Source organism: Schistosoma haematobium, chromosome 3 (genome assembly GCF_000699445.3).
Source record: "Schistosoma haematobium chromosome 3, whole genome shotgun sequence".
Lineage (NCBI taxonomy): Eukaryota > Metazoa > Platyhelminthes > Trematoda > Strigeidida > Schistosomatidae > Schistosoma > Schistosoma haematobium.
This window is the reverse complement of record NC_067198.1, coordinates 44,289,514-44,314,889: the sequence shown is the minus strand read 5'-3', so window position 1 is coordinate 44,314,889 and position 25,376 is coordinate 44,289,514. Positions and strand designations below refer to the sequence as shown.

The 25,376-nt window shown below is 38.3% G+C and overlaps 1 protein-coding gene across 1 annotated transcript; it reads right to left on the bottom strand.

The window, feature by feature from the left end:
* Positions 1–1,888: 1,888 nt before the first annotated feature.
* MS3_00005853 (uncharacterized protein) lies at positions 1,889–12,637 on the bottom strand. Its single transcript, XM_012937668.3, has 3 exons — positions 12,564–12,637; positions 9,500–9,731; positions 1,889–8,110 (listed from the first exon to the last, which is right to left on the bottom strand). Exons 2-3 carry the CDS (start codon positions 9,690–9,692, stop codon positions 5,820–5,822), a joined length of 2,484 nt encoding a protein of 827 aa, XP_012793122.2. The 5' UTR covers positions 9,693–9,731; positions 12,564–12,637; the 3' UTR covers positions 1,889–5,819.
* Positions 12,638–25,376: the final 12,739 nt, after the last annotated feature.

The following is a 25,376-nucleotide window of genomic DNA, read 5'->3' as shown; positions in this document are numbered from 1 at the left end:
ATACAAGACAGTTTTTCTGGTGTTTAGCTTAGCAATTTATCAAAGACAAGAAACATCAATTCAACTGTACATTGTTATTAGGACAAAATTACGGAGTGTAACGATGATTGCCAAGCCCTTATGCAATAAAACATAGAGCTAAAGTTTTATGTCTTAAGTCTGTAAACTCAATCTCTATGATGAAATTTGAAGGACAGAGCCATCAAAAATATGTCATGTCAAATCAAATTACTAACTGGAATAAAATATTGACGATTATTTGTTTTATAGTACGGACTCCTGGTCCATACAAAGGCATTTGATTAAATCCCAATCACTTCATATAAATACAGTATATGTGATCAGTATTATGTAACGGAATTAGCAAATTCTTTATAAAGGGTTTTTGTCAGTTTCATTGTGATGCTTCGGAAATTCGCCCCAAATTATAGCACATATATCAACTTTTAATTGAGTTACGTGGGGGGGGGTTCATTCCAAAACAGTTATCTTAAACCGATATCAGTTAAAATGCGATCAGGAACTATACGTTCTTTACTAGTGTTGCGTGGTTGGAAATATTCAACTAAAAATCCTGGTTTACCTAAGTAGGTCTTGTGCCATTTTACACTCGTTATCTTGAGAGAGCCGATGTTCCCTGAGGAATTTGTGATCACATCACGCAGTTTGTCTTACGATCTCTCTTATTACAGCATAGCTACTCTTATTCTTGGACGTTACTTCAATCGACAAGTCTTCAGATCAGAACACGGTTGAATAGGAACGTAATTATATTATAAATAAACAAGGTCTAATAAAAGCAGGAATCACAATAAGAAAAATTTAGTATATTTATAATCTTCACAGAAGAATATCCTAGTCTTCTCCAAGTATCCCCCAATCATCGTGCCCCAACACAACCCTGTATGGAGCATGCTTTAACCCAATCTATATCTCGTTAACACGGCCTATGGCGTTGCCAACTTTTGTAATCTAGAGAATAGGGAGGTTGAGTTGGTTCTGTTTGGGAACTGTATACAGACGCCCAAAAAACAGTAATCTGGAATCAAATAATGCGAGTACTCGTCGTAGAAAGTTCCGCAACTGAAAATCAACATCTTAGGCTATACACCATGGAGACACTTTTCGCTCAGTATATCGACTTATAGTGCTAGAAGGTCTCAACAGTTCCATCGCACTTTAACCTAATTGCATAATAACCAATTAGCCAACCAACTTCTCAAAGTATTCAAATGTTGTTTGCACAAGTATATAGATATTTTTTGTTACAAATGTTAATTATCAATAAGGAACACAGTACAAGGACAAAACTGTTATTTTTGATAAATTTAGACTATCCCCTGTTATAACTTGTGGCCTGTGTGCCCTATTAATGTATAACGTAATGATACCGCCAATTAGAGAGTAGTGAATTATCGGTCGGAACAATGACGCATAAAACATGTACGAACAGTCTAGAGTCCTGATCGGTCGTGATTCTTGCTTAGCCCAGCCAATTAGGTCCAGAACACCAATTTCAGGCTCTGCAATATGAATCATTTATTTCAAGCATACTAGGTTTATATACCAACCAGACAGACCACACCGTACCATAAAATAGGAAACAACATTTGTACAAGAATTAGCCAAATGTGGCTGTGAATGAGGGAGATAGTAATTAATAGACAGGGCATAATTCAGGAATGGTAAATCATAAAATAATAGTTCATAGGTCAAAATAAAGCTCATAATAAGAGGAACATGAATATGAATAGTCCAGTTACTTAACAAATATACAATAAAAATATACTCATATTATTGGTCCATAAATGGACCCCAAAAGTTACCATTTATTATTCTTATCGGGACATAACATCCCCTAATAATAATATGGTATCATCTTTAGCGATAACTCCGCCTGGAGCCCCTCTGGGGCTACTGCCGGTCCCAAACCCAGACAAAGGAGGAGGGTTGGGAATGGGGTTAGCGACCCCAAACCGTAGAAAACTAACTCGCTAAAAAACGCTAACCAGGAATTATTCAGTCACATTTAATGATACCATTCAGTTGCTCAAACTGAAGTCGGTGGGAACGAGTTCAAATATACGAACTACCAATTAAAAGTTGGATGTTTCAGCTATTAGCTCACTGCTCCACTTGCAAAACGTTGCTAAGATGTTTATTCGCCACGCCCTGGTCATTTTAAAAAGTACCACTGCAACAATTAATCTAATCCACTGATACCATTTGACAAAATTTCACTTTTTTGTTCCTAAACAATGAAACTTTACCAAATCTAATAACTGCAAAGTCTATTGTGGTAAGCAAGATTATTTTAAATATCGAAAAACTTAAATATGAAAATAAGGACAATCTGAACTTAGTTAAATTTTCTTAGTTTGATGTACCATAAACAAGAAATCATTGATGAATATTCTATACAAGATTACAAAATGTGATAAGAACAATATCATTATTCTTAATCAGTTCCAGATGATCTTTCTTACAATATTAAACGGTGAAAGTTACTTTGCAAAACTAGATCTAGCCGAAGCCTATCTGTAAGTAGAGCTCGACCCTTCATGCCGTGAATTACTGACAATAAACACACATAGATGTTTATTTCAGTATAAACGACTGCCTTTTGGAGTAAAGATGGCACCAGCGATATTCCAGAATTAATGGATACCATATTAACTGGTATTACAGGTGTAACCGTTTATTTAAACGATATACTCATAGTTGCAAAATCGCCAGAAGAGTTATATGACCAAACCAGTCGTGATGACGTTACATGCTCGAAGGTCATATTCTGCTACCATAGTAACAACTTTTATACCAATGTGGTTTGAGTTGCTTGTTCTACCACAAAATATCAATTTACCTGCAATTCCATCTTCTTCCTGCCTTAGCCGTCGAGGTTTGATGTGTTGAGCATAATTGGGTGTTGTCAGTTACAAAGAAAATCGATCGTATTAGAGAAGCCCTGTCGTTTATGTTCCTAAATCTGTAACATTGTAGGCCGTACTGAACCCCAATAACAAGACACAACAACGCAATGAACTGTAAATTCAATAGGCAATTGTTTAATTGATAACTACCATTGTACATAATCATACACTTATTTATCCTCACTATTTAATAAATTTCCAGTAATTTAAACTAAATTCTGATATCTGTATAAAATTACATAGTGTTGTATACATTTGATTCAAATGATTTATTTCAAGAAATTCTTATTGTCGTTCTAGATATCTACTGAAAGTTTTGCAGCTAATAATGTTGTCTAGAAAGACTATGGAATGTTTAAGATTGAATTATTCAGCTCAAAGAACACAAAACCAAAGTAATCCTGTTGAGTTATAAATTAGAAACTGTCTGCAGAGGGTAGTTGAAAAAGTTAAAAGCAAACTTAGGATGATGTAGGAGTTTGTTGTAAAAGATAAGGACAATTTAATACTCATGGCCTAATTTAACTTATCAATGATCTATAATCATCTACTTCATTACAACTACATCGATAAGAAGCGATTATCCATAAGGACTACGCAACAGGACATTAATTATTAATCAATGACTAATTAGTACAAAACATGTACGTTACAGAAAGTCAGTTCTATCCAAGTAGCATAGTAATGACATTTTTGAAAAATACTGTGAGCCAGGCTAGAATTCCTTATCGTTTCCTTTGAGAATCTAGACAAATTTTCCCGACAAGAGCCAGATATCTTGGAAAGTAAGTCTGTGATTCCTACTAACAGCAAAAAAGTACACAACGACACTGTATCACTTAGATCAGTGGACATGTTGCAACTAACTTGGTGGGATTCCATCAGCATGAAGGACTTGATGAGACATGATAAATGATTACCATTAGTGAGAGGTTAGTTTTTTAATATATCTAAATTATCTGTTTGCTACATATTTGCATGTTATTATATATATGCACTTAATCCTTTCAATCTTAATATGTTAACCAACAGTTTAAATAGTCGTAAGAAATCATCAATAGTTGTAAATAGTAAATGATTTATTGATTTTAGTCGATACGTGATTGTAAATTGATCATCTTCATTATCATTTTTCACGTGCTGGGTTGGTGTCTGACGAAATCTCTGCATGGATTCGAAAAGCTCGTTTGGCTTATGCCAACTTACGTCACCTATGGAGAAGACGAGATATCCGTCTATCAACAAAAGGACGAGTATACTGCGCGGCAGTTCATTCTGTTTTACTCTACGTCTGCGAAACGTGGCCATTAAGAGTAGAAACTACTCGTATTCTACTAGTAGTTGATCACAGATGTCTTAGAAATATTGCTCACATCTGCTGGGATCACCGGGTAAGTAATAGTGAGGTTAGACACTGGGTATTAGGGAATGAGGGTAAATCAGTTGATGAGGTTGTGAATCTTCATCGACTGAGATTGTTGGGTCACGTGTTACGTATGCCTGAACACCGATTACCACGATGCGCAATGCTAACTAGTGTTGGGGATGGTTGGAAGAATGTTAGGGGCAGCCAAACCAAAACGTGATATCAGTGCTTGAAGTCATTAACTCCTAGTCTGAGCCATGTTGGTAGATGCAGACTACTTGGTCGAGGTCCGCGTGACTATCGTAACCAATGGTTGGAGACTGTGTGTGACATGGTTCAGAATCGATTACAAAAGCGTCGGTGTATACACTCTCTGTCTTCCCTTAAACTAAGAGATTAAAACTGCTTCATATCTTTCTTTTTACGAACTAATTCTTTCTTCTTGTACTATATCCTTATATGCAATCTTTCTTTTATATATTACCACCTCTGAATTAACTACTTTTATGAACCCGGTGTCCATCTTGTTGTGTTAATGAGGTATGGCAACTTGGACCGATGCATATATGTGCCTAGTTTTACATTGTAGCTGACTGATCATTTTTCACTTAGTATACTGGGATTTGTATGACGGTTTGATGATTACAACATCTAGCTTCTAATTATTAAAGCTTTGCTTCACCTGTTTGGAGTTTGGATAACTAGGTAGTAACAAAAGTGTAGTTTAAAGTTAACAGTAGAAACATATTTAATAAATGAGGTAAATTCTTATTATAGTTTAACCAGACACAAAAAAACAATAGTAATAATGTTGATGATATAATCTCCAACTGACTATACGTACAGCTTTACTTAATTACTTAGGCCTGTTACTCCTCGTGGAGGAGCATAGGCCGCCCATCAGCATTCTTTATCGAACTCTGCCCTGGGCTATGTACAGCTAGAATAAATATATTTCTGTTCACTATAAGTGACCAATTGTTTAACACTCGACATTCAACAATTACATCATAGTACTGAACTTACACTTTCTAGATCAGTTGCGACAACTGGACTATATCATTAATCTATAAACAAAAGATATATAGTTCAAAACTGGTAAATGAATCACACCGAAACTAACTTTATTATTTCTCTGAAAAAATAGACAATATTATATGTCAATAATTTATTGTAAATCTTCTCTTTATGTACTATGCATGATAATAAGTCACGTACATACACACAAAAAACAAAAATAAACAAAAAAGCGGCTTCACATAGACATTATGAATTTATACGCGCCTCCATTTTACAAACATCCTTGACAAATAATAATGATGAGTGTACAATTGAAGGCACAGAGTAGTAACAATTTGCATTTACAAGATTGAAAGGTGATTTCTTGTTTGACTTTTGTTTAATATCGAATGGTTAGACAGTGAAAAGGATGATGATGATGATGGTAATAGTAGTAGTATTGGTAGTAATAGTAATAATAATAAATAAAGTCAAAAATTCTGAATAATTTCTTTTAAACTTATTTAATTTTGTTCACCTACTATAGTCTCTTGCATACGAGCACTTGTAACTTCTCGTCGTTTATTAGTCACTCTAGTCGACAATAAATCTGACTGACATATAGGACATGTTAATTTATGTTTCATCCACTGTATAAGACATTCAGAATGATAAAGATGACCACATCTAGTAATTTTTGCTGTAGTTATAGTCATTTCAGCAAAACATATTGGACATGTATCACCATACCGTTCTAATTGTATTTTACTAGGATTAACTAAATCATTCATACGTTTAGTGCATAATAATCGCCATTTTATCCATATATATGCTCTACGCGCTGATGGATATAAAACTAAGGAGAAATAACAACAAATAATAAACAAACGACACACTCCAAAAGAATCATAGAATACTAACCAACAGACTGTTAGAAATGATAATAATGAAATAAAATAATCAATTACTGAACTAATCACTTTTGTCCAAAATATTGTTGGTTGAAATCCTGTCCAATTAGGATATCGATAAGAGTATTGATAAATAGCATATTCAATTAGTGTAACTACAAGGCTAATTAATAATTGACAACCGCTTAGAAATATTCTTAGTCGTCTCGCAAGTATTGCTTCTTCCGATGAGCCAATATGTGATAAAACAGCTAAATAGGATGCATTTTCACTGTGATTCATATTACGAATATAATCCAGTTTGTCATTTGTTAATATTCTTGGTAAACAAGTGAACATATTGAAAGCTGCAAAAATTAGCACAACACAAAAACACAATGGTCGTACATGTTCGGACCAATTTGTTTGTTGACCAGGTGCCCCAAGACGTAATAAGAATGACTTGATCAATGCTTGAATAGGATGGATACAAGCAATCACAAGAACCATAATTCCATACATAGAACATGATGCACGATAAACTGGTGGAAGATTAGGCATATCTGATTGGAAAGCTAAGAACAAAAAGACAACAGCACAATTCCATCCTGTACTAGCTAGTAATTCCATAGCAATAACATCATTTTGATCTAAAGCTAACGCTGGATCATCAATTACATTCCATGTATGCGGATCAGCTGGAGCTTCTGCAGCTACCACTGCTAATCGAGCTGTTCCAGTACGGGATGGATCCAATAAAAAGACCAATATAGAAACGAAAATAGTAGCTAGTGCACCGAAAAATGCAGCTGCTCCACACACTGACAACCAGGTTTCTGATCCATGTACAAAAAGACCAACAAATAATCTTGTGTATAGTATAGATAATGTTGATTGATTAGCAGTATCCAGATTAGAATATTCATTCAATGTAGAAGAATTGAATAGTTTCGCTGATATCTCATCAACATTAACATCACCAGTTGGAATAATTTCCCAGCATACTGGACCCAAAATAATCACTGACACTAGTTTGAATGACCAAAAGTACATTAAAATTTGTGGTACATCTAATCGATTCCAATGAAATGTGATATAATCAACTAGACCAAGTCGATATAATTCCAGCTCTATATTAACACATGACATAAAGATCTCATAAATATCAGTAATGCTTAAACAATACAATAGAAGTAGTATATAAATACACAATAAACCATAAGAACAAGTTAGTAAGATTATATCATATCGATAAGCTGCTTCAGAAACAATAGTTACATCATGAACAATATTCTCATTTGATGAAAACAAATGAATATTTGTAGGCAGACAAAGAGATTGCCAATTACTATTTACATTAGATTGCTTGACACAACAATTCGGTTTAACCATTGTATAGACATAGAATAACCACGTTGATGAAAAATTATTTAATCCATAGATGACATTTGTATGAAATGAATGCTTATCATTTGCTGTTGTCGTTGTTGTTATCATCATCATTCTCAATGATTTTGCATTATCGGATCTCGTCAATTCTATTGATGAGGACTTAATAATAATTGGCAATGAAGAGATAAATAGTACAGAGATATAAAGAATTATAATTATAAAATATTTATAAGGTGGTATACGCCTGAATATTGAATTTATTAGCATAAACAAAAGTGAAGTAGAGAGTAATAAACAGCCCAATATACAATGCCATCGTATAAGTAATGACAGTGAAGAAGAAGACGACGACGAGGAAAAATAAGTAGAGAAAGAATATAAAGCGGGTGGAAATGTCGGTAACGTGATAGTGTACAATAAAGACATATAATTCGTAAACATTATACAAACAAGAAAGAGATTTATTACAATAAATACAACAGTGAAAATGCCTTTAATGTAAATAACTGAGGTGACTGCACAAATGATGAAAGCTGAAAATTAAAAATAGAACGGAGATAAAATATTATTATGGAGTACATTAGAAAAACTAGTACTATTTGTGAAGTGCATTTTTTTAAAAGTTGCAAATTATATTGACCAGCTTAAATATGGGTAGCAAGCGGTCTTTTATTTATTTATTTAAACAAACATTGGTACAAGGATATATATATATATATATGCTCGGAATCGATCACAATGGCGTCGGTGTATACACTCCCTGTCTTCCCTTAAACTAAGAGACTAAAATCACTTCATTCTTTCTGTCTACGAACTAATTCTTTCTTCCTATACTATATCCTTATCGCAACCTTTGACCTAACCACTCCTATGAATCCGCTGTTCATCTTGCTGTGCTAATGAGGTATGGCAACCTGGACCGATGCACATATGTGCCTGGTCCTACGTTGTAGCTGACTGACTGACTGACTGATATATATATATGCGCCACACAAATCATTCGATTTGTGTGAGAACTGGAATACTGCCAGGGCACCCAAACCAAAGCAGATGGTCTTCTTAGGGGACCACTCTCCAAGCCTTTGACCTGGAGGTCTGGTACATAAGCCAGCGAAGCAGCGTTATGAGATGCGATCCCATGGTAGTCGGTGACCAACAATAGGTTCATACGCCTCTTGCTTCCTCAGGATCTTGGAGCCTATATGCACAATTGTTTTGGAACTAGGGATTTCCAACACCCTTAGATGAGTGCTCCGTATTCACCAGTCTCGTTTAAGCTCCAGACATTCGCTTTCGGTCCTCCCAAATTTGTAAACAACATCCCTGTAGCCAGAAGGCGATAAGTAGGACTTCCCTGACGGTAGCTGTATGCGCATGACTGATACCTGAAATAAAGCATGATTTCTTTTTGTATCAAGCTCACAAGTCAATCAATTTAGAGATATCCATAAGTTATTTTTTACCTAGTAAAACGATACTGACAAAAGTTTATTAGTAAGCTAGTTTGTAATTAGACATTTGAACTCTAGCAAAAAACCTGAACCATTAGAAAGAGATAATTTCAGGTGCATAAATTCATGGATTTTGAAATGTCCTGAAGGGACAACCACTTAGTTTTTTAAGCAAAACTTTCATCTGGAAAGATAAATTCAAACACGTTCCACTACACTATTAATCCCATGATATTAACGAATATAAACAAAGAAACAATCAAATAATTTGACAGTTATACTCTCACTAACAAGAACCAAAGGTTTTAAAGACTCTTAAATGATAGCTTTAAGCTAGAACTCGAAATTTATTTATATATAGTAGTTTTACGGATGATATAAATATGTGGTGGAAAATATTTTCAAATGTAAAAGTCTTCAATTTTATAACCACAGCTATGAAAAATGGACGAAACAGAACAAAAATCTTACCGACTGAGATAATGAAGCTGATATGAGATTCATCTGGACACAAACAAGAAGGACAGGTCGATGTTATCCAATTGGAATAGAGTTTCCAGTAATCATAAAGGAAAGTAACGCGTTTTGTTGCTACTAATTCGACAAAAAATAAGAAAGGTAGTCGTGCAAATGTATCCCCAATACGTGAAAGACTTTGAAGCATTACGGGACAATATGTTCTTTGGAACCCAAAATTTCAAGGCTGTGAGAGAGAAGAAATACGGCAGGGATTATTCGCATATGATTTGATGTTATAAACAGAGCTTCATTATGAAAATGGTGCGCTGCATATGTTGAATCTTAACAGAATCTCCTATGATTGGTAGATTGATACATAAGAACTGATTTTATAGTACGTGAAAATGGGTATGCCTTTCAGCTAAATCCTCCTGAGTTGGACAGTTGAATTGCATGACTAGCAGTTCACCTTCTGCAGTGCCAAAATTTGCCACCCGAGCACAACTTAACTGTATTTTAAACAGAAACTAATCGTAACGGTTCGCGAAAATTGTGCCATATTGGCTAGTGGCTGGATTTGTAACAGACATGTTTCTTCGGATCAATAATTAGTACATGGATCATGGTTTTCGACAGACAGTATGAGCAATTAACAGACTCAGTAGGTGAAAATTTAATATATATAAGGTATTGATGATTAAGGTGTGGTCAAGCTTATTTAATTAAATGGTTACAGCTAACAGTTTGTTTTCTGTTTCTTGTGGGTCTAACTTGGTGATAAAAACAAACTACAACCTCTGATATACTGAAAAAAGTTATTGTATCAAACAACTGAAGTGTTTTTTCGGAATAAGACTTTGTGCAGTTTATTGTTGATTGTTTTTAGACATTACAGTAACTAAATACGGTTATATAAAATGGGATGTGAATGACATTGTGACAACTACTAGGCAAGTCTTTTATCTCATATCATTATTTTACAGATCCACTTACTTGCACTTGTGCATCATTAGATAGTCTTTATTGTTAGTGAAATCAATCGTGGCGAATTCAGTTGCCGAAGTTTTTATAAAAATCATAGGTTAAGGGTACGGTTATTTTTCACAACTTATCATCCCCGTTTCGTACAATATAGTAGACCTAATACTAACAAACTGACCACAACACTAGGCAGGCTAATTTATCACATGATGTCGAAAGCGTCGACCACTTCACTTATCCTGGAAGTCCGATCACCATAATGGGTTGGTGTCTGACGAAATCTCTGCATGGATTCGAAAAGCTCGTTTGGTTTCTGCCAACTTACGTCACCTATTGCGAGGGCGAGATATTCGTATATCAATTAAGAAACAAGTATATTGTACGGAAGTTCATTCTGTTCTACTTTACGGCTGCGAAACATGATTATTAAAAGTAGAAAATACTTGTATTCTACTAGTATTTGATCACAGATGTCTTAGAAATATTGCTCACATCTGCTGGGATCACCGGGTAAGTAATAGTGAGGTTAGACACTGGGTATTAGGGAATGAGGGTAAATCAGTTGATGAGGTTGTGAATCTTCATCGACTGAGATGGTTGGGTCACGTGTTACGTATGCCTGAACACCGATTACCACGATGCGCAATGCTAACTAGTGTTAGGGATGGTTAGAAGAAAGTTAGGGGCGGTCCAACCAGAACGTGGCATAAGTGCTTGAAGTCATTAACTCCTAGTCTGAGCCATGTTGGTAGATGCAGACTACTTGGTCGAGGTCCGCGTGACTATCGTAACCAATGGTTGGAGACTGTGTGTGTCATGGCTCAGAATCGATCACAATGGCGTAGGTGTATACACTGTATGTTCTTCCTTAAACTATGAGATTAAAATCGCTTCATGCCTGTCTTTCTATGAACTAATTCCTTCTTCCTGTACTATATCTTTACATAAAATATTCATTTTATATATTACCACCATTCAAGTAACTACTTCTATGAATTCGGTGCTCATCGTGTTGTGCTAAAAGGGTATGGCAACTTGGATCGATGCACATACGTGTCTGGTCCTGCGTTGTAGCTGACAGATTAACTACGACAAATACGCACAGAAACAAACAACTGTTTTAAGTGTCATTACTGTGACTAGTCAGACGTTTCATGATTGATTAGGTGAATTTCCTACTGGATATCGACTAAATTACGACTATTCGACCATTTACTTAACAGGCAATAGACTTAGGACTAAAAAATACCAAATGATTTTGCTAATATTATTTGAATTTGCACGCAATTTTGCGCTGCATATATGACACTGATTCTGTCCCGACAGGGCCTGATCAAATAATATTAGCCGGGAATAAATGAACATCTACGTTTGACTGAAAGTGAGGCCATAATGTAGAGCTGCACTGAGAGAACTGATGATGAAGTCAAACGAAACACAAATTTGGACCAGAGCGAGTTTTAAAATAAACGACTGGATGATTTACGTGAATTACTAACTAGCGTCAAATTGAACTGAGCGTCATCAACTCCCACTTAGTATTCATAAAGCTAACAACGTACGTAAGCCTACATTGACCATACAATGCCACATAAGTAATAGTATATAAATGCTAGAATAATCAGTAACTGAGCTCTAGAGCCTTTTCAGTGGTGACGAATAATTGGGGACAACAGGAGAAACTTTGTCTCTAGGCTCAGTAAACTTAATCTGTAGAATAAACAGTCAACAAACTCCCAACTTTACAGAATAAACAATCAACATAAACTGATTGTGCATTCTAGAAATTCCAATCAAGTGAAGGAAATTTCCGGAAAAATCCGCTGATTTTCGTGGAAATTCTTCGAAAACAGGACAAAAATAATCCCCTATTCACTGGACTGTGTGAGTCGCCCATAGGAACTGCATTTCCCATAAAGTGATGTTCAGCATTAGTCGTCAGGATCTCCCATCATGTTAATGTGGGTTCCTTCAGGTAGGTATCTCCTGACGTTTGTTCCATAAGCATCAAATAAAGAAAGTAACTTTAAACGACTTATTCTGTTAGAATTAAAATCCACAACTCAACCAACAATCACAACATTAAGATTCCTACCAAGGACATCTGTAACCAAATCAACCCGCGTGTTAGGTTCTTCAATTTTTAATCATCTCCAAGGTTCAAATGGTTCAAAAGGTTGTGGGCGGAATATAAGAAGCTTTCGCTTAACAGGCTTCCGTGTCTAGTAGCAGGAGATCACCAATACCTCCAGACAGGAACCTAGATATACTAACTATAACAGATTTTTAAAAAAGGAAGTTGGTAACGCATAATAAAATGTTATCCTTAGTCCTTAAGAATAGGTCAAGCTTCTTCTTTAAGGACTCCTAGGAAGTCGCTTGAACTAGTTCAGTCGGCAGCGGATTCCAGCATTTGACAACTCTTAAGGTGTAGAAGTTGTGTCTACATTCCGTCTTGCGATGTTGTGTCTCCAGTTGTTGGGTGTTACCTCTTAGGTTAGTGTTGGAACTAAGCCTAAGTAGGTGTTTGAGAGGATGTCCAGAAGTGTTAAGGATACTACAAGCCATCAGAAGGTCACCTCTAAGACGTCTATACTCTAATGGGTAAAGGTTAAGTGAATGGAGGCGCTCTTCGTAAGGTTTAAATTTGAGTCCTCGAACTGATTTCGTAGCTCGCAGTTGGATACGCTCCAAGGTGTCCTTATCCTTTCGAAGTGAGGGAGGAGATACTTTTTTTCCGTACTCTAAATCGGGACGAATAAAACTGTTGAAGATTATATGTAAAGTTCTTCCGTCATACTGGCCGAAAATGCGCTTCAATGTTACCAGTGTAAGGTTTGCTCGAAAGGCATTTTTGTCACAGTTAGCGTAAGACTTCAAATCGTAAGGCACCAGGACTCCTTAATATTTTTCGATTCGGGATACTACTAGATAGGAGTTGCTTAAGTTGTAACTGTAGTCTACGACACGTCACAGATGGACTACTTTACACTTTGAAGTGTTAAAGGTAAGTCCGTTGTCATTTGCCCAACTTTGAAGTCGAGTCAGGTCCTCCTGAAGTGCCTGCATATCTCTCTTCAAATTTTCACGTCATCAGAGAAAAGTAATAAGTCTGGCAATAACCGCTGCTGAAGATCATTTATATAAATCGAGAAGAGGAGAGGTCCTAGTACTGAGCCCTGGGGGACCCCACTAGGACATTCCATAGCCTGAGATAAAGTGAAGTTAACCCTGACCCTTAAATGTCGATTTTTCAGATATGAACTCAGCCAGTCAATTAGAGGTGGTCTGATACCCAATTGTTTGAGCTTATTGATAAGACATGTATGGTTAACCTTATCAAAAGCTTTTTAGAAATCTAGGTAGATGATACCAACCTTTCCCTTGTGATCAAGAATGCTTGTCCATCTGTCCACTGCAGTCAGCAGGTTGTTAATACAAGAGTAATCCTTCCTGAAACCATGCTGTTGGGGTGAGAAGAAATTTAAGGACAGTAAATAGTCATTTATACCATCGCATATCAGGGACTCCATGATTTTTGAAGGTATTGAGAGAAGAGCCACTGGTCGGCAACTTGAAGGTTCATTGCGTCGACCACCTTTGAAAATTGGTGTGATGTGAGCCAGCCTCCAATTTTCCGTTAGTTTTCCTCGACTTAGCGAGTGTGAGAACATCACGCTAAGAGCCGTTGCCAAGATTGAGGCTGCTTCCCTCAGTATGGCGGAATGGACCATGTCCGGGCCAGGAGATGTGTCTAATCTTAAGTGCTGCCGTTTCCGGAACACCAAGTCAGAGCTAAGGTTCACTTCGGAAAGTCGTGTGGAATTGCAAATGAAATTGTCATCAGTAAAGTTAGTGTCCTTCGGTTGAAATGTCTGGGAGTAATGTTCAGCCAGAAGGTTGGCGGCGTCGCCATCGTTGTGGGTCGGGCCGCTAAGACCTACCAGTTGGGAAACTCCAGTTTTGGCTTGACGAAGAGAGGCTGCATAACGGAATAAGCTTTTAGGATTGGAGGCCAATTTGTCCATAAGCTTTGTCTGGTACTGAAGCCTATCTTCTCTTATAGCCTTCGTGCATATGTTCCTGATATGTTTATATTGCCTATACGCTTCATCGTTATTAGTTCGTTTGTATTCCGCCCAACAGTGCCTTTTGCGGCTTAGCAGGCGAAGGGTACGGTTCTTGATTACTGTAGGTGGCTTGCAGCTTTTTGGAACCGTTTGAGGAACTGAATGGTCTGTAGCACATAAGAGCGTGTGCAGTAAGAAGTCCCAATGACCATCCACATCGAGTTGAGGGTGAACATCCCAAACTACCTGTTGTAGATAGTCATGTAGAGCTGGCACATTCAGCCGTTTAAAATTCCAACGCAAATTATTGTTGGGATACCTTAGCTTAGTTTTGATGACAAAACTGAAGGCTATGACTGCATGATCGCTCTTTCCCAGAGGAGCCAGGATTGAGAGGTTGTCGACTAGGAATTCTTCGTTAGTGAATACACAGTCTAGCGCGATGGTGTCTGACTGTTTCTCCAACGAGTTGCCGACCTCACATTTTCATATAAGCCCAAGTCATCGATGAGGTTGAAGAACCGAGCTTCAATTGAGTTGTCGCCTCCAGTGTACGTGTGTTCCGCGAAGTTGACTCTAGGGAGATTAAAGTCCCCTAGAATCAGGATGTGTGTGAAACCCAGACGGATAGAGCGGGATAGTCCTTCCAGCATACGACTATCGTACTCGATGTCGGCAGTTGGCTTCCTGTAAATGACTCCGACTAGACACCTCGAAGTACTGGACAATCTTAAAGAGCATCATATAGATTCCTCAAGATTGTTAAACTCGAGGTTATGAACGTGATGCACCTCCAAGCAAGAACGTATGTAAACAGCTACTCCGCCCTCAAATCCTGATTTTCTATAATTGCGGAACAAAGATATCCCAGGTAATGCTAACTCATGGTCCGAGAACTGAGAAGATATCCAGGTTTCAGATATTCCTATCAGATGGGCCTTATTAACATTGCTAAGTTCACGTAGTTCATCCAATTTGTTTGGTAGACTCGCGGCGTTCATATATAAGCAGTTTATACTTTCAATTTGAAACGCGTGAGCTTCTTCCTTTTTGTCTGTATGAGCCTTACATGAATGGACAGGTAGCCCACCTATATGAGGTTTGCCGAGGTGGTAGGCCCTGTCCTTTACATGTATTTTTTACCGTCTAGACAGCCCACAAGTGAAATGATCAGCTCCAACTTGCCTTTGTATTTGATCCTAGCTCCGTATGGCCTACCCGGGTGCATGTGGATTCCAGATGGTAGTCGACGTTTGTTGGCACGAAATAGTCATATATACCATCGCATATCAGGGACTCCATGATTTTTGAAGGTATAGAGAGAAGAGCCACTGGTCGGCAACTTGAAGGTTCGCTGCGTCGACTTCCTTTGAAAATCAGTGTGGTGTGAGCCAGCTTCCTATTTTCCGGTAGCGAGCGTGAGAAAATCACGCAAAGCGGTGTTGCCAGGATTAAGGCTGCTCCCCTCAGTATAGCAGAATGAGCTATATCTGAGCGAGAAGTGTCTTTGTGTGTCTTTCTCGCGAGCTTCTATAAGCCGATTGGTTTCTTTGCTCTCGATTCTTGATAGTTCGGCAAGTTTCAGGTATTTGACAATGTTCAATAGTTAGTAGTTCAGCCACTCAAATACACTTGTTCTAGTCAGTTTGGTAGATATTTATGAGTCTGTAAATCTTGCAGTTTGAGTGAGCGCGTTTGTCTCAGGTCGGTAAGGATCCTGGATACCAACAACTATCATATTATCAGTATGGGGGTTGTGGAGATTGTTAAGTTTTTGGTTGAGATCATGAATTAATTGATGTTAGACCACCGTTGGAAACCTGGAAGCACTGGACAGCCGTTTCGCACTGCTGATGAGTCCCATGCTAGGACGAAACGGCCATCCAGTGCTTCCAGGTTTCCAACGGTGGTCTAACATCAATTAATTCATGATCTCAACCAAAAACTATCATATTACCAGACAGGTGGCTGGTGGATTCCAATGTGAAAATAATAAATTATTTCGAGCGCAAACAGAAGACAACTGTTTCAAAATAAATAATTAAAATAATTGGTAAAGTTTAAGAACGTGGAATCAAAAGGATAAGAGGAGAACGGGGATGATAATAAGCAAGATTGGAAGTAGTTACTGGCTATGCAGTAATCATAAGCATGGTGAGTTCCGAAACATGTGTCAGACATATCTGGTCCAAGAGAGGGACGGTAACTCCTTAGTAAGTACGTGTTTGTCAAGTTTCATCTTAGAGCTACCCCCTGAAGGTAGGCTATGGTCACTTCCGCTATGGGGGAAACTCATAGTGGGAAAAAGTGAGAGGGTTCATAAATGTTCGCTATTTGATATCCAATCCTTATATAAGTTGCCTTGAGTGGCCTGTTGATATTCTGGCAATATGCTCATGTTAGTGTGGTTTATTGTACCCAATATGTTGATAGATCACCTTTTATTCTTCTGTATCTAAACGTAACTAATCCCAGATGCCAGAGTCTGTCCTCGTAAAATTCGTGTCTTAGACATATCACCTACTTCGTTGCCCGTCTCTGTACTTGGTCTAAGAGATTTTTGTCTCTTTTGAAGAGAGGAAGCTCAATGACACCTTGGACTTCAAGACAGGGCCGTGTGTGCATTTTAAAAAGTGTTAAAAGCAACTCTAGGCCGATTGTGTCAAGCTGCCTGAAAATGTATTCGAGAGATTTGCTTGTCTTGGCTGCATCCCTGATGCAGTCTGAACCAATCCCTAGGTTTTATGTGGTTATGAGCCCGTGGTCACGCTCTAAAGACACACTTTCAGTGGCAGTTGTAGCTTGTCCTGAGAATAATGAGTGACTTCGTCTTTATGTAAACTGAATAATGTAATAATCACTTTTGGTAATGATAGACACGGGTATCAATCAATATTTACTCACTAGAATATAAAACTTGAGCTGCATAGAGCACAAATAACCTCTGTAGAAAAGAAAACACTTTATATAAACATAGATTCCAAAGGTGATATGACTGCAGACATCGTGAAGAGAAGAATTTCCAAATCTCCCAGTGAAATGTTTTTCGCAGCAACCTTGCGTATGTGGTTCTCCAACTGAAAAATATTCAGCAGTAATTTTAAGGTCAAATTATGTCACTTGACCGATTGTATGTGGAACAAAGGGGCATCAAATATATATGCGCCACACAAATCTCATACGATATGTGTGAGGGCTATGATACTGCCCGGGTGCCCAAACCGAACCAGGTGGTTTTCTTAAGGGGCCACACTCGGAGCCTTTGACCGGAAGGGCTGATCCACAAGGCAGTGAAGCAAAGTAAGGAGATGCAGTTCCATGGTAGCCGGTGACCATTGATTGGTTCATACGCCATCTGTTCCCTTAGGATACTGGAGCCCATGTTCACCATTCGTTTGTAATCAGGGTTTTCCAACCCCCCCCCAGGTGGACTCTCCATGTCCACCAACGCAGTTAAAGCGCCGGATAACCGCTTTTCGTCCTCTCAATTTCATAAACAACACCTCGCCGCGAGAAGTCAGTGATTGGGACTTCCCTGACATGATCAAATACTAGTAACCTATAAATGACTACGTATAACGACCATGATTCATAGTAATAAAAATAGAGAGGACTACTGCATAGCGTACTCACTACATCCGTGGCAAACATCTTGTCCGTATCACAGGTGACGCAATCTGCTAAAAGCTATGCAAGCTTTCTGTATTAGTCCGGAGATTTCGTAGACACCGAATCGAGAAATCTAATGAAACTGCTGGCGTAAGTGAAGTGAACACGAGAGACTGCATTACTTATCATCAGTCCTGATAATGATGCAGACCAGCCTTGTAGCAGCATTACTCATTTAGAGGAAAACATCCAAAAATGTTTGGGTTGTTGCGATCAGAAGACTATGTTTATCAGAGCCCTCATAATCGACAACTGAACTGAGCCATGTTACTACGTGTAGGCTAACTGGTTGGGGTTCGCTTGATTACAGTAACCACAAGTGCACAAGTGCATCCATTATTCATCTTCCCCAAATTCTGCGCTCAATTCCTCACAACTTTTTTTGGTTTTATTTTACTAATTTATATATTTTTTGGACTGTATCTTTGATGCTTAATCTTCAGTCATCACTCATACTGTTAGTTCCCCAACCATTCTTGAGTTTGGCCTGACAAATGGGTATAACAACTCATGCCGAAGTACATACGTACCGTTCTAAAGAGGACAAAACAAACGGGACCCATCCATTATCAAGTTGGAAATATCATAACCATATGAATAGAACTGAACACAGTATAACTTACTTCCCAGATTATGTTGACTGGCTAATTATCTTTATGAAGGAATCTCATATTATTGAGTGTAGCGGTTCGCATCTGGCCTGAGAGACGTTGAGTACTGGGGAAGTATGAGAAATTTAGTTAAGCAAAGCTGAGATAAACATGGGGAAAGGTGAGTCGAAGACTGCGAAAGCTCGAAAAATTTACTTGCACTTTGCAGTAAGAACGATCGAGAACAAATAACTATGACAAGCAGAAAACCGGAACAATCTGATCCTAGAAACCATAAGCTAATAAAGCAAGGTTTCGAATACGTTACTCAGTTTTCTGTCCAAATTTACGGTGACATACGCAAGATAGTCTACCAAAGTTTTGAAGAAACTACGTAAGAGACTACGTAAGCATAACTCTTGTCCCTCACCCTATTTAAATGAGTTCGATGTCAGGGTTTTAAATAAACAATTAGCATGTGATGAAATCACCGATCAAAATGTTAAATTTTACTAACATTTTACTAAACCTAACGAATGACATGCGAACCATCATTAGCAGCCTTTCAAAACTCTGAACGTTTATTGGTCGTTAATATAGTAGTTTCTCTTCTGGCTCTGCCCGTTTAGTACAGAACACAATCTCAGCCTGCACTGTACGAGTAATATATTTCAGACATATGTAGTTCATATACAGACAGACTAGACCTTATCACGCTATACAATGAAAAATAAGTAATATACAATATCGAGCATAAAGTGGCTGTGAGTGTGAGAGATTGTAACTATCTGGTTGAGATTAAATAAAGAATGGTAAGTCGTATAACAATAGCCCATAGGCCAAATGAGAGCTTATAATAAAAGGACTATATATATATTCTAGTCGCCTAATAATTATTCAATAAAATGTACTTAGTCATTGTCCGTAAATTATGTGGAGATATGACTGACAAGCTTATTTTGTAAATAGTTTTTAATATTATTTGTATTTGTTTGTCAATTTTTCACTGTATGTACATTTATCATTAAATGACTGTACATGTTGTTTTAGTCAATGACCTTGAAGACACTTTCCGTTGAGCTACTACATAGCGTGACATATTCGTGCTGGTTAACAAATACATTACTACTCACGCATTCCTCGTTCTATCTTCATTTGTGATTGAGTTAATGGAAGTCTAAATCAAATACTATCTACATTTATAGACTATAATCGGAATATATCACATCCTACGTTGGACTATATCGCTAGAGAGTTCACCAACCTGCTCAGAGTCATCAAGCATTTATAATTGTGGATTTACATTACTGGACTTAATTAGAACACGCAACGTTTGGGCAATTTAAGTAACGTCCTTAATTATTATTGTATTTGTAACATTTAACTTGTATATATTAATATTACTATTGATTTGTAGTGACTCACGTTTATCACGAGAACACGACTGGTTTAATAAAAACAATTATTATTATAACCAACTGTACCAGTGTTTGTTTTAATGTGCTTTTGTTTGACTGTGCTAATTATAGCCATTTTGTGCTTCCATTCTTATACTGACACTTCGATTGTAACTTCGCGCGAATTCGGTTACCTTCTGTAACCAAGGTTGTATCCTGGCACGATCTCGGTATCCTTTCGATGCCACGAGATCGCCAGCAAATATAACTCAACTTGGTCCATTAATTGCCTTCTGATATTTGGCTTCTCGGGGATTTTATGGAGTCATTTGGAACGAGCTTCTTACGCCTTCTGATCTATTTGGCACGTGTTTCTTGGTAGCGGTGTTCATAGTTAATCTCAACTCGACGCCACGCTACAGATTGTTATTAACTTTGTTGATACCTTTTGCGTTTATATATTGTCTGGTCCACCACAATTATTTGGTGAGCCTCGATTATTTTTTTATAGACATTTACTACATATATCTACATAATTTATTATTATTAATAATTGGCACGACACCATTTTTTTTGTTTTTGGCATTATGAACTCTCCTAATAAACTTATCGATATAGATAGCCCATCAACCAACCCCTTTCATTCATCACAGCCAGAAGATAATGTTTTAAACTCAATCAACGCTATTTCTGAACTAAGATTACCAACGTACGGTGTTAATAATCCCAGGATCTGGTTTGCACAGGTTGAGGCATTATTTTTGTCGAGAGGTATACGCTCGCAAGCGACAAAATATGCATACATCGTTGGAGCATTACCCATAGAAGTGGCAGCAGAAGTCGGAGACCTGATAGATAACGTACCGGAGACGGACCCCTATGACAAAATAAAAGCCTCAGTAATCCACCGTACTTCGCAGTCTGATGAAAAACGCTTACAGCAACTACTCACCGCATGCGAGTTAGGGGACAAAAGACCTTCACAGTTGCTTAGACATATGAGACAACTGGCAGGCTCCTACAAATTATACGAGACGCTGCTCAAGCAAATGTGGTTACGAAGGTTACCACATAATGTTAGACAAATTCTCAGTATTTCAGGAACTTCTGTCACTCTTGACGATTTAGCTGATATGGCTGATAAGATGATGGAAATATATCCCGATAGTCGGGGAATTAACGCAGTACAACCCTCTAGTAGAGACGCTATGAACCCTCCTCTTGACATTCAGCAACAAATGGCACACTTAACACAGCAGCTAGCATCACTGCAGGCGACTATTTCCACCATCCATTCTCGACGCCCCAGATCTACGTCCAGAAGGAGATCAGTATCCAGATATCGTCTTAGGTCACCTAAGCGGGCAGCCGGAATTTGTTGGTATCATTCGAATTATGGTGAGAAAGCACGTCGTTGCACAAAACCGTGCAACTTCACGACAAGCAAGCCAGACCATCAGGGAAATGAAGTGGCCAGACAGTAATAGCGGCAGTTGTTACTGGCCAACATGTCAGCCGCCTCTTCCACATCAGGGATCGTATTTCTGGCTCAGACTTCTTAGTCGATACTGGAGCAGAAATCAGCATCATCCCACTCCATCTCTCACGCAGACAACATACGACAAGCACTAAATTGTCCTTAGTAGCGGCTAATGAATCAATTATCAAAACGTACGGTGAGCAGTCACTTATATTAGATCTCGGGCTCCGCAGAAAATTCACATGGGTATTCATAGTTGCTCAAGTCAAACGACCCATCCTCGGGGCCGATTTTCTTAGTGCGTACAACCTGTTAGTAGATATGACCAACAAGAGATTAATCGACGTAAACACACGTTTACAGGTAAATGGTACACTCTCCAACGACAACGAAATCCATGGTGTTCGAATAATGAAGCCTGTGAACAACGTTTTCAACGACATCCTGTCAGAATACGAGTGCATCACAAAATCAGATTATCAAAAGGAATGTAACCCACATCAGGTGCAACACCACATCATTACCACCGGCCCACCTATTAGCGCCAGGGCGAGGAGGCTACCACCAAGCAAGTTGCAAGTAGCCAAAAGAGAATTCGAACATATGATGCAGCTTGGTATTATCAGACCATCCAACAGCCCATGGGCCTCGCCGTTACACATGGTACCAAAGAAGGACCAAGATTGGCGTCCGTGTGGTGACTATCGACGATTAAACAATCAAACCATTCCCGACAAGTACCCAATTCCGCATATACACGATTCTTCATTAAACCTACACGGTAAATGCATTTTTTCGAAGCTCGACCTGGTGCGAGCATATCACCAAATTCCAATGGCACCGGAAGACATTGAGAAAACAGCCATAATAACACCTTTTGGTTTGTTTGAGTTTCTAAGGATGCCATTCGGATTAAAAAACGCTGCGCAGACATTCCAACGCTTCATGGATAACGTAACAAGAGGCCTTGATTTCGTGTTTGCCTACATCGACGATGTTCTGATTGCAAGCTCATCTTTAGAAGAGCATATCCAACATGTCCAGATCCTTTTTGATCGTTTTAAAAAACATGGTGTCGTCATCAATCCTTCGAAATGCATATTCGCAGTCCCAGCCTTAGAGTTTTTGGGACATTACATCGACTCACAAGGGATCAAACCACTTCAGACGAAAGCTGAAGATATTACTAACTACCCCGAACCAACCTCAGTTAAGTCATTACGACGCTTCCTCGGTATGTGTAATTTTTATCGCCACTTCTTATCACGTTGTGCTGAAGTATTACAGCCATTAACCGATCTGTTGAAAGCCGACAAAAAAGGTACGAAGAGAGAGAAGAATCAAACATTCAACCTATCTCTTGATGCCAAAACAGCGTTTGAAAAAGCAAAGTCGATGATAGCTAATGCCACCATGCTACAACATCTAAATACTGACCCCACAACCCACTTAATTCTGTGTACGGATGCATCTCAAAAAGCCGTCGGGGCAGTATTACAACAACAGGTAAACAATATGACTACTACCATAGCGTTTTTCTCCAAAAGACTGTCACCAGCCCAGGAACGCTATAGTACTTTTGGACGGGAGTTACTTGCTATCTACTTAGCCGTCAAACACTTTAACTTCTTACTACAAGGACGAACTTTCACCATCATGACCGATCACAAACCTTTATGTTACTCATTCCACACATCGTACGACCGACATTCACCTCGCGAAGCACGACAACTGGATTACATCTCCCAGTTTACGACAGATATCCAATTTGTCAAAGGACATACCAACGTCGTAGCTGACGCATTGTCACGTAAGGACGTAAATACCCTGTTACGTAAACAAGACATCGATCTAGAAACCATCGCAAAACTACAAATAGACGATGCAGATTTGAAGGTCTGCCAGGAGAAGTCTAACTTGAACCTTAAACCAGTACCCATCCCTTTCTCAAATGCATCTATCATTTGCGATGTTTCAACGGGTAACAATCGCCCTTTTGTACCTCTAGCATGTCGTCGACAAGTATTTCGCCAACTGCATGACCTTTCTCACCCAGGAATCAGAGCCACAATCAAATTGGTTATTGAGCGTTTTGTGTGGCCAAAAATCAATTCAGATATAAAACGATGGACGCGAAGCTGCCTACAGTGTCAACGCAGCAAGATTCAGAAGCACACGATCAGTCCAGTTGGCAAGTATCCCCTGCCGGAAAAACGTTTTCAACATATCCACTTAGACATAGTTGGTCCATTGCCACCATCTAATTCATTCACGCACATTCTCACTGCGGTGGACAGGTTCACAAGATGGGCCATAGCATGCCCTATTGCTGATACTTCTGCAGAAACAGTAGCCGGCGTATTCCTTGACCGTTGGATAGCGAATTACGGAGTACCTTCTATCGTCACTACCGACCGTGGTCCCCAGTTTCAGTCTATCTTATTTCAGGAATTCACAAGACTTCTGGGCGTGAACCACATCAAAACAACAGCCTACCACCCAGCAGCTAACGGCTTGGTCGAAAGATTTCACCGCCAATTGAAAAGCTCGCTGATGGCACAAGATGATACGACAAAATGGAGTGACGCATTACCACTTGTACTCCTGGGTATCCGTTCAACTATAAAGGAAGATATAGGTTGTACAGCCGCTGAGCTAGTTTACGGTACAACCCTTACATTACCAGGTCAACTAGTGGACCCAAACACTTTAACACCAACGGACCCAAGTCGTTTTGCTAGCCAACTGCTGCAAACCATGCAACGAATCAAAGCCATACCGCCTCGTGAACATAACAATCGAATACAACTCAACAGAAATCTAGAAACATGCAAATTTGTCTTTGTTCGAGTTGATGCTGTTAAAAAGCCATTGAAACAACCTTATGAAGGACCATATCAAGTAATTAAAAGAACGACCAAACACTTCATAATCAACAAGTGTGGAAAGAAAGAGACTATTGCTATCGATAGAATAAAGCCTGCTTTCTACGAAGCACAGCACGACAAAGAACATACTACTTCACTGAACCAACCCCGTCCAGCAATCACCACTACAGCAGACATGGAAGAAAAACTGAGTATCAAACCTACTTGCTTAACGCGCTCAGGCAGAGCTGTAAAAAAGCCCAAACGCTATGTACATTTCGCCGAATAAAAAAAAATCTAAACAAACAATTACTGATGTACTATACCATTATACTCACCTGATTTTTCCCAACAAAATCTATGGTTTCTTTTCTTTTTTTTTACAGTGTACATAATTAACCATATTTTTTCCCCCACAATTATTCGTTTTGTCACATTTTTTTATAAAAAAAATTTGTTACAATAATAAACGAGTAAACTCTATTTAATTATTCATTTGTTGTACACACACAAAAAAAAATAAGCAGTTCATTTTTTTTTGGGTTCAGTAACAGTTCTGTACATTATTATCATTGTTAGCAAACCAAGATTTTAAATGACGGTATTCTCATTACTTTTGTTTGTTATGCTATGCCACATCACCGCTATTTTCACGCAATAACACACTGTATATTATTAACGTACATGTCATACGCATCTCCACATTGTTAATTGGTTATTATTGTAAATATTATTTTTTTTTGTATAAAATTTTTCTTATTGTTATTGTAACCAGTGTTACCTCCGGACACTCTGGGGGGAGCTATGTGGAGATATGACTGACAAGCTTATTTTG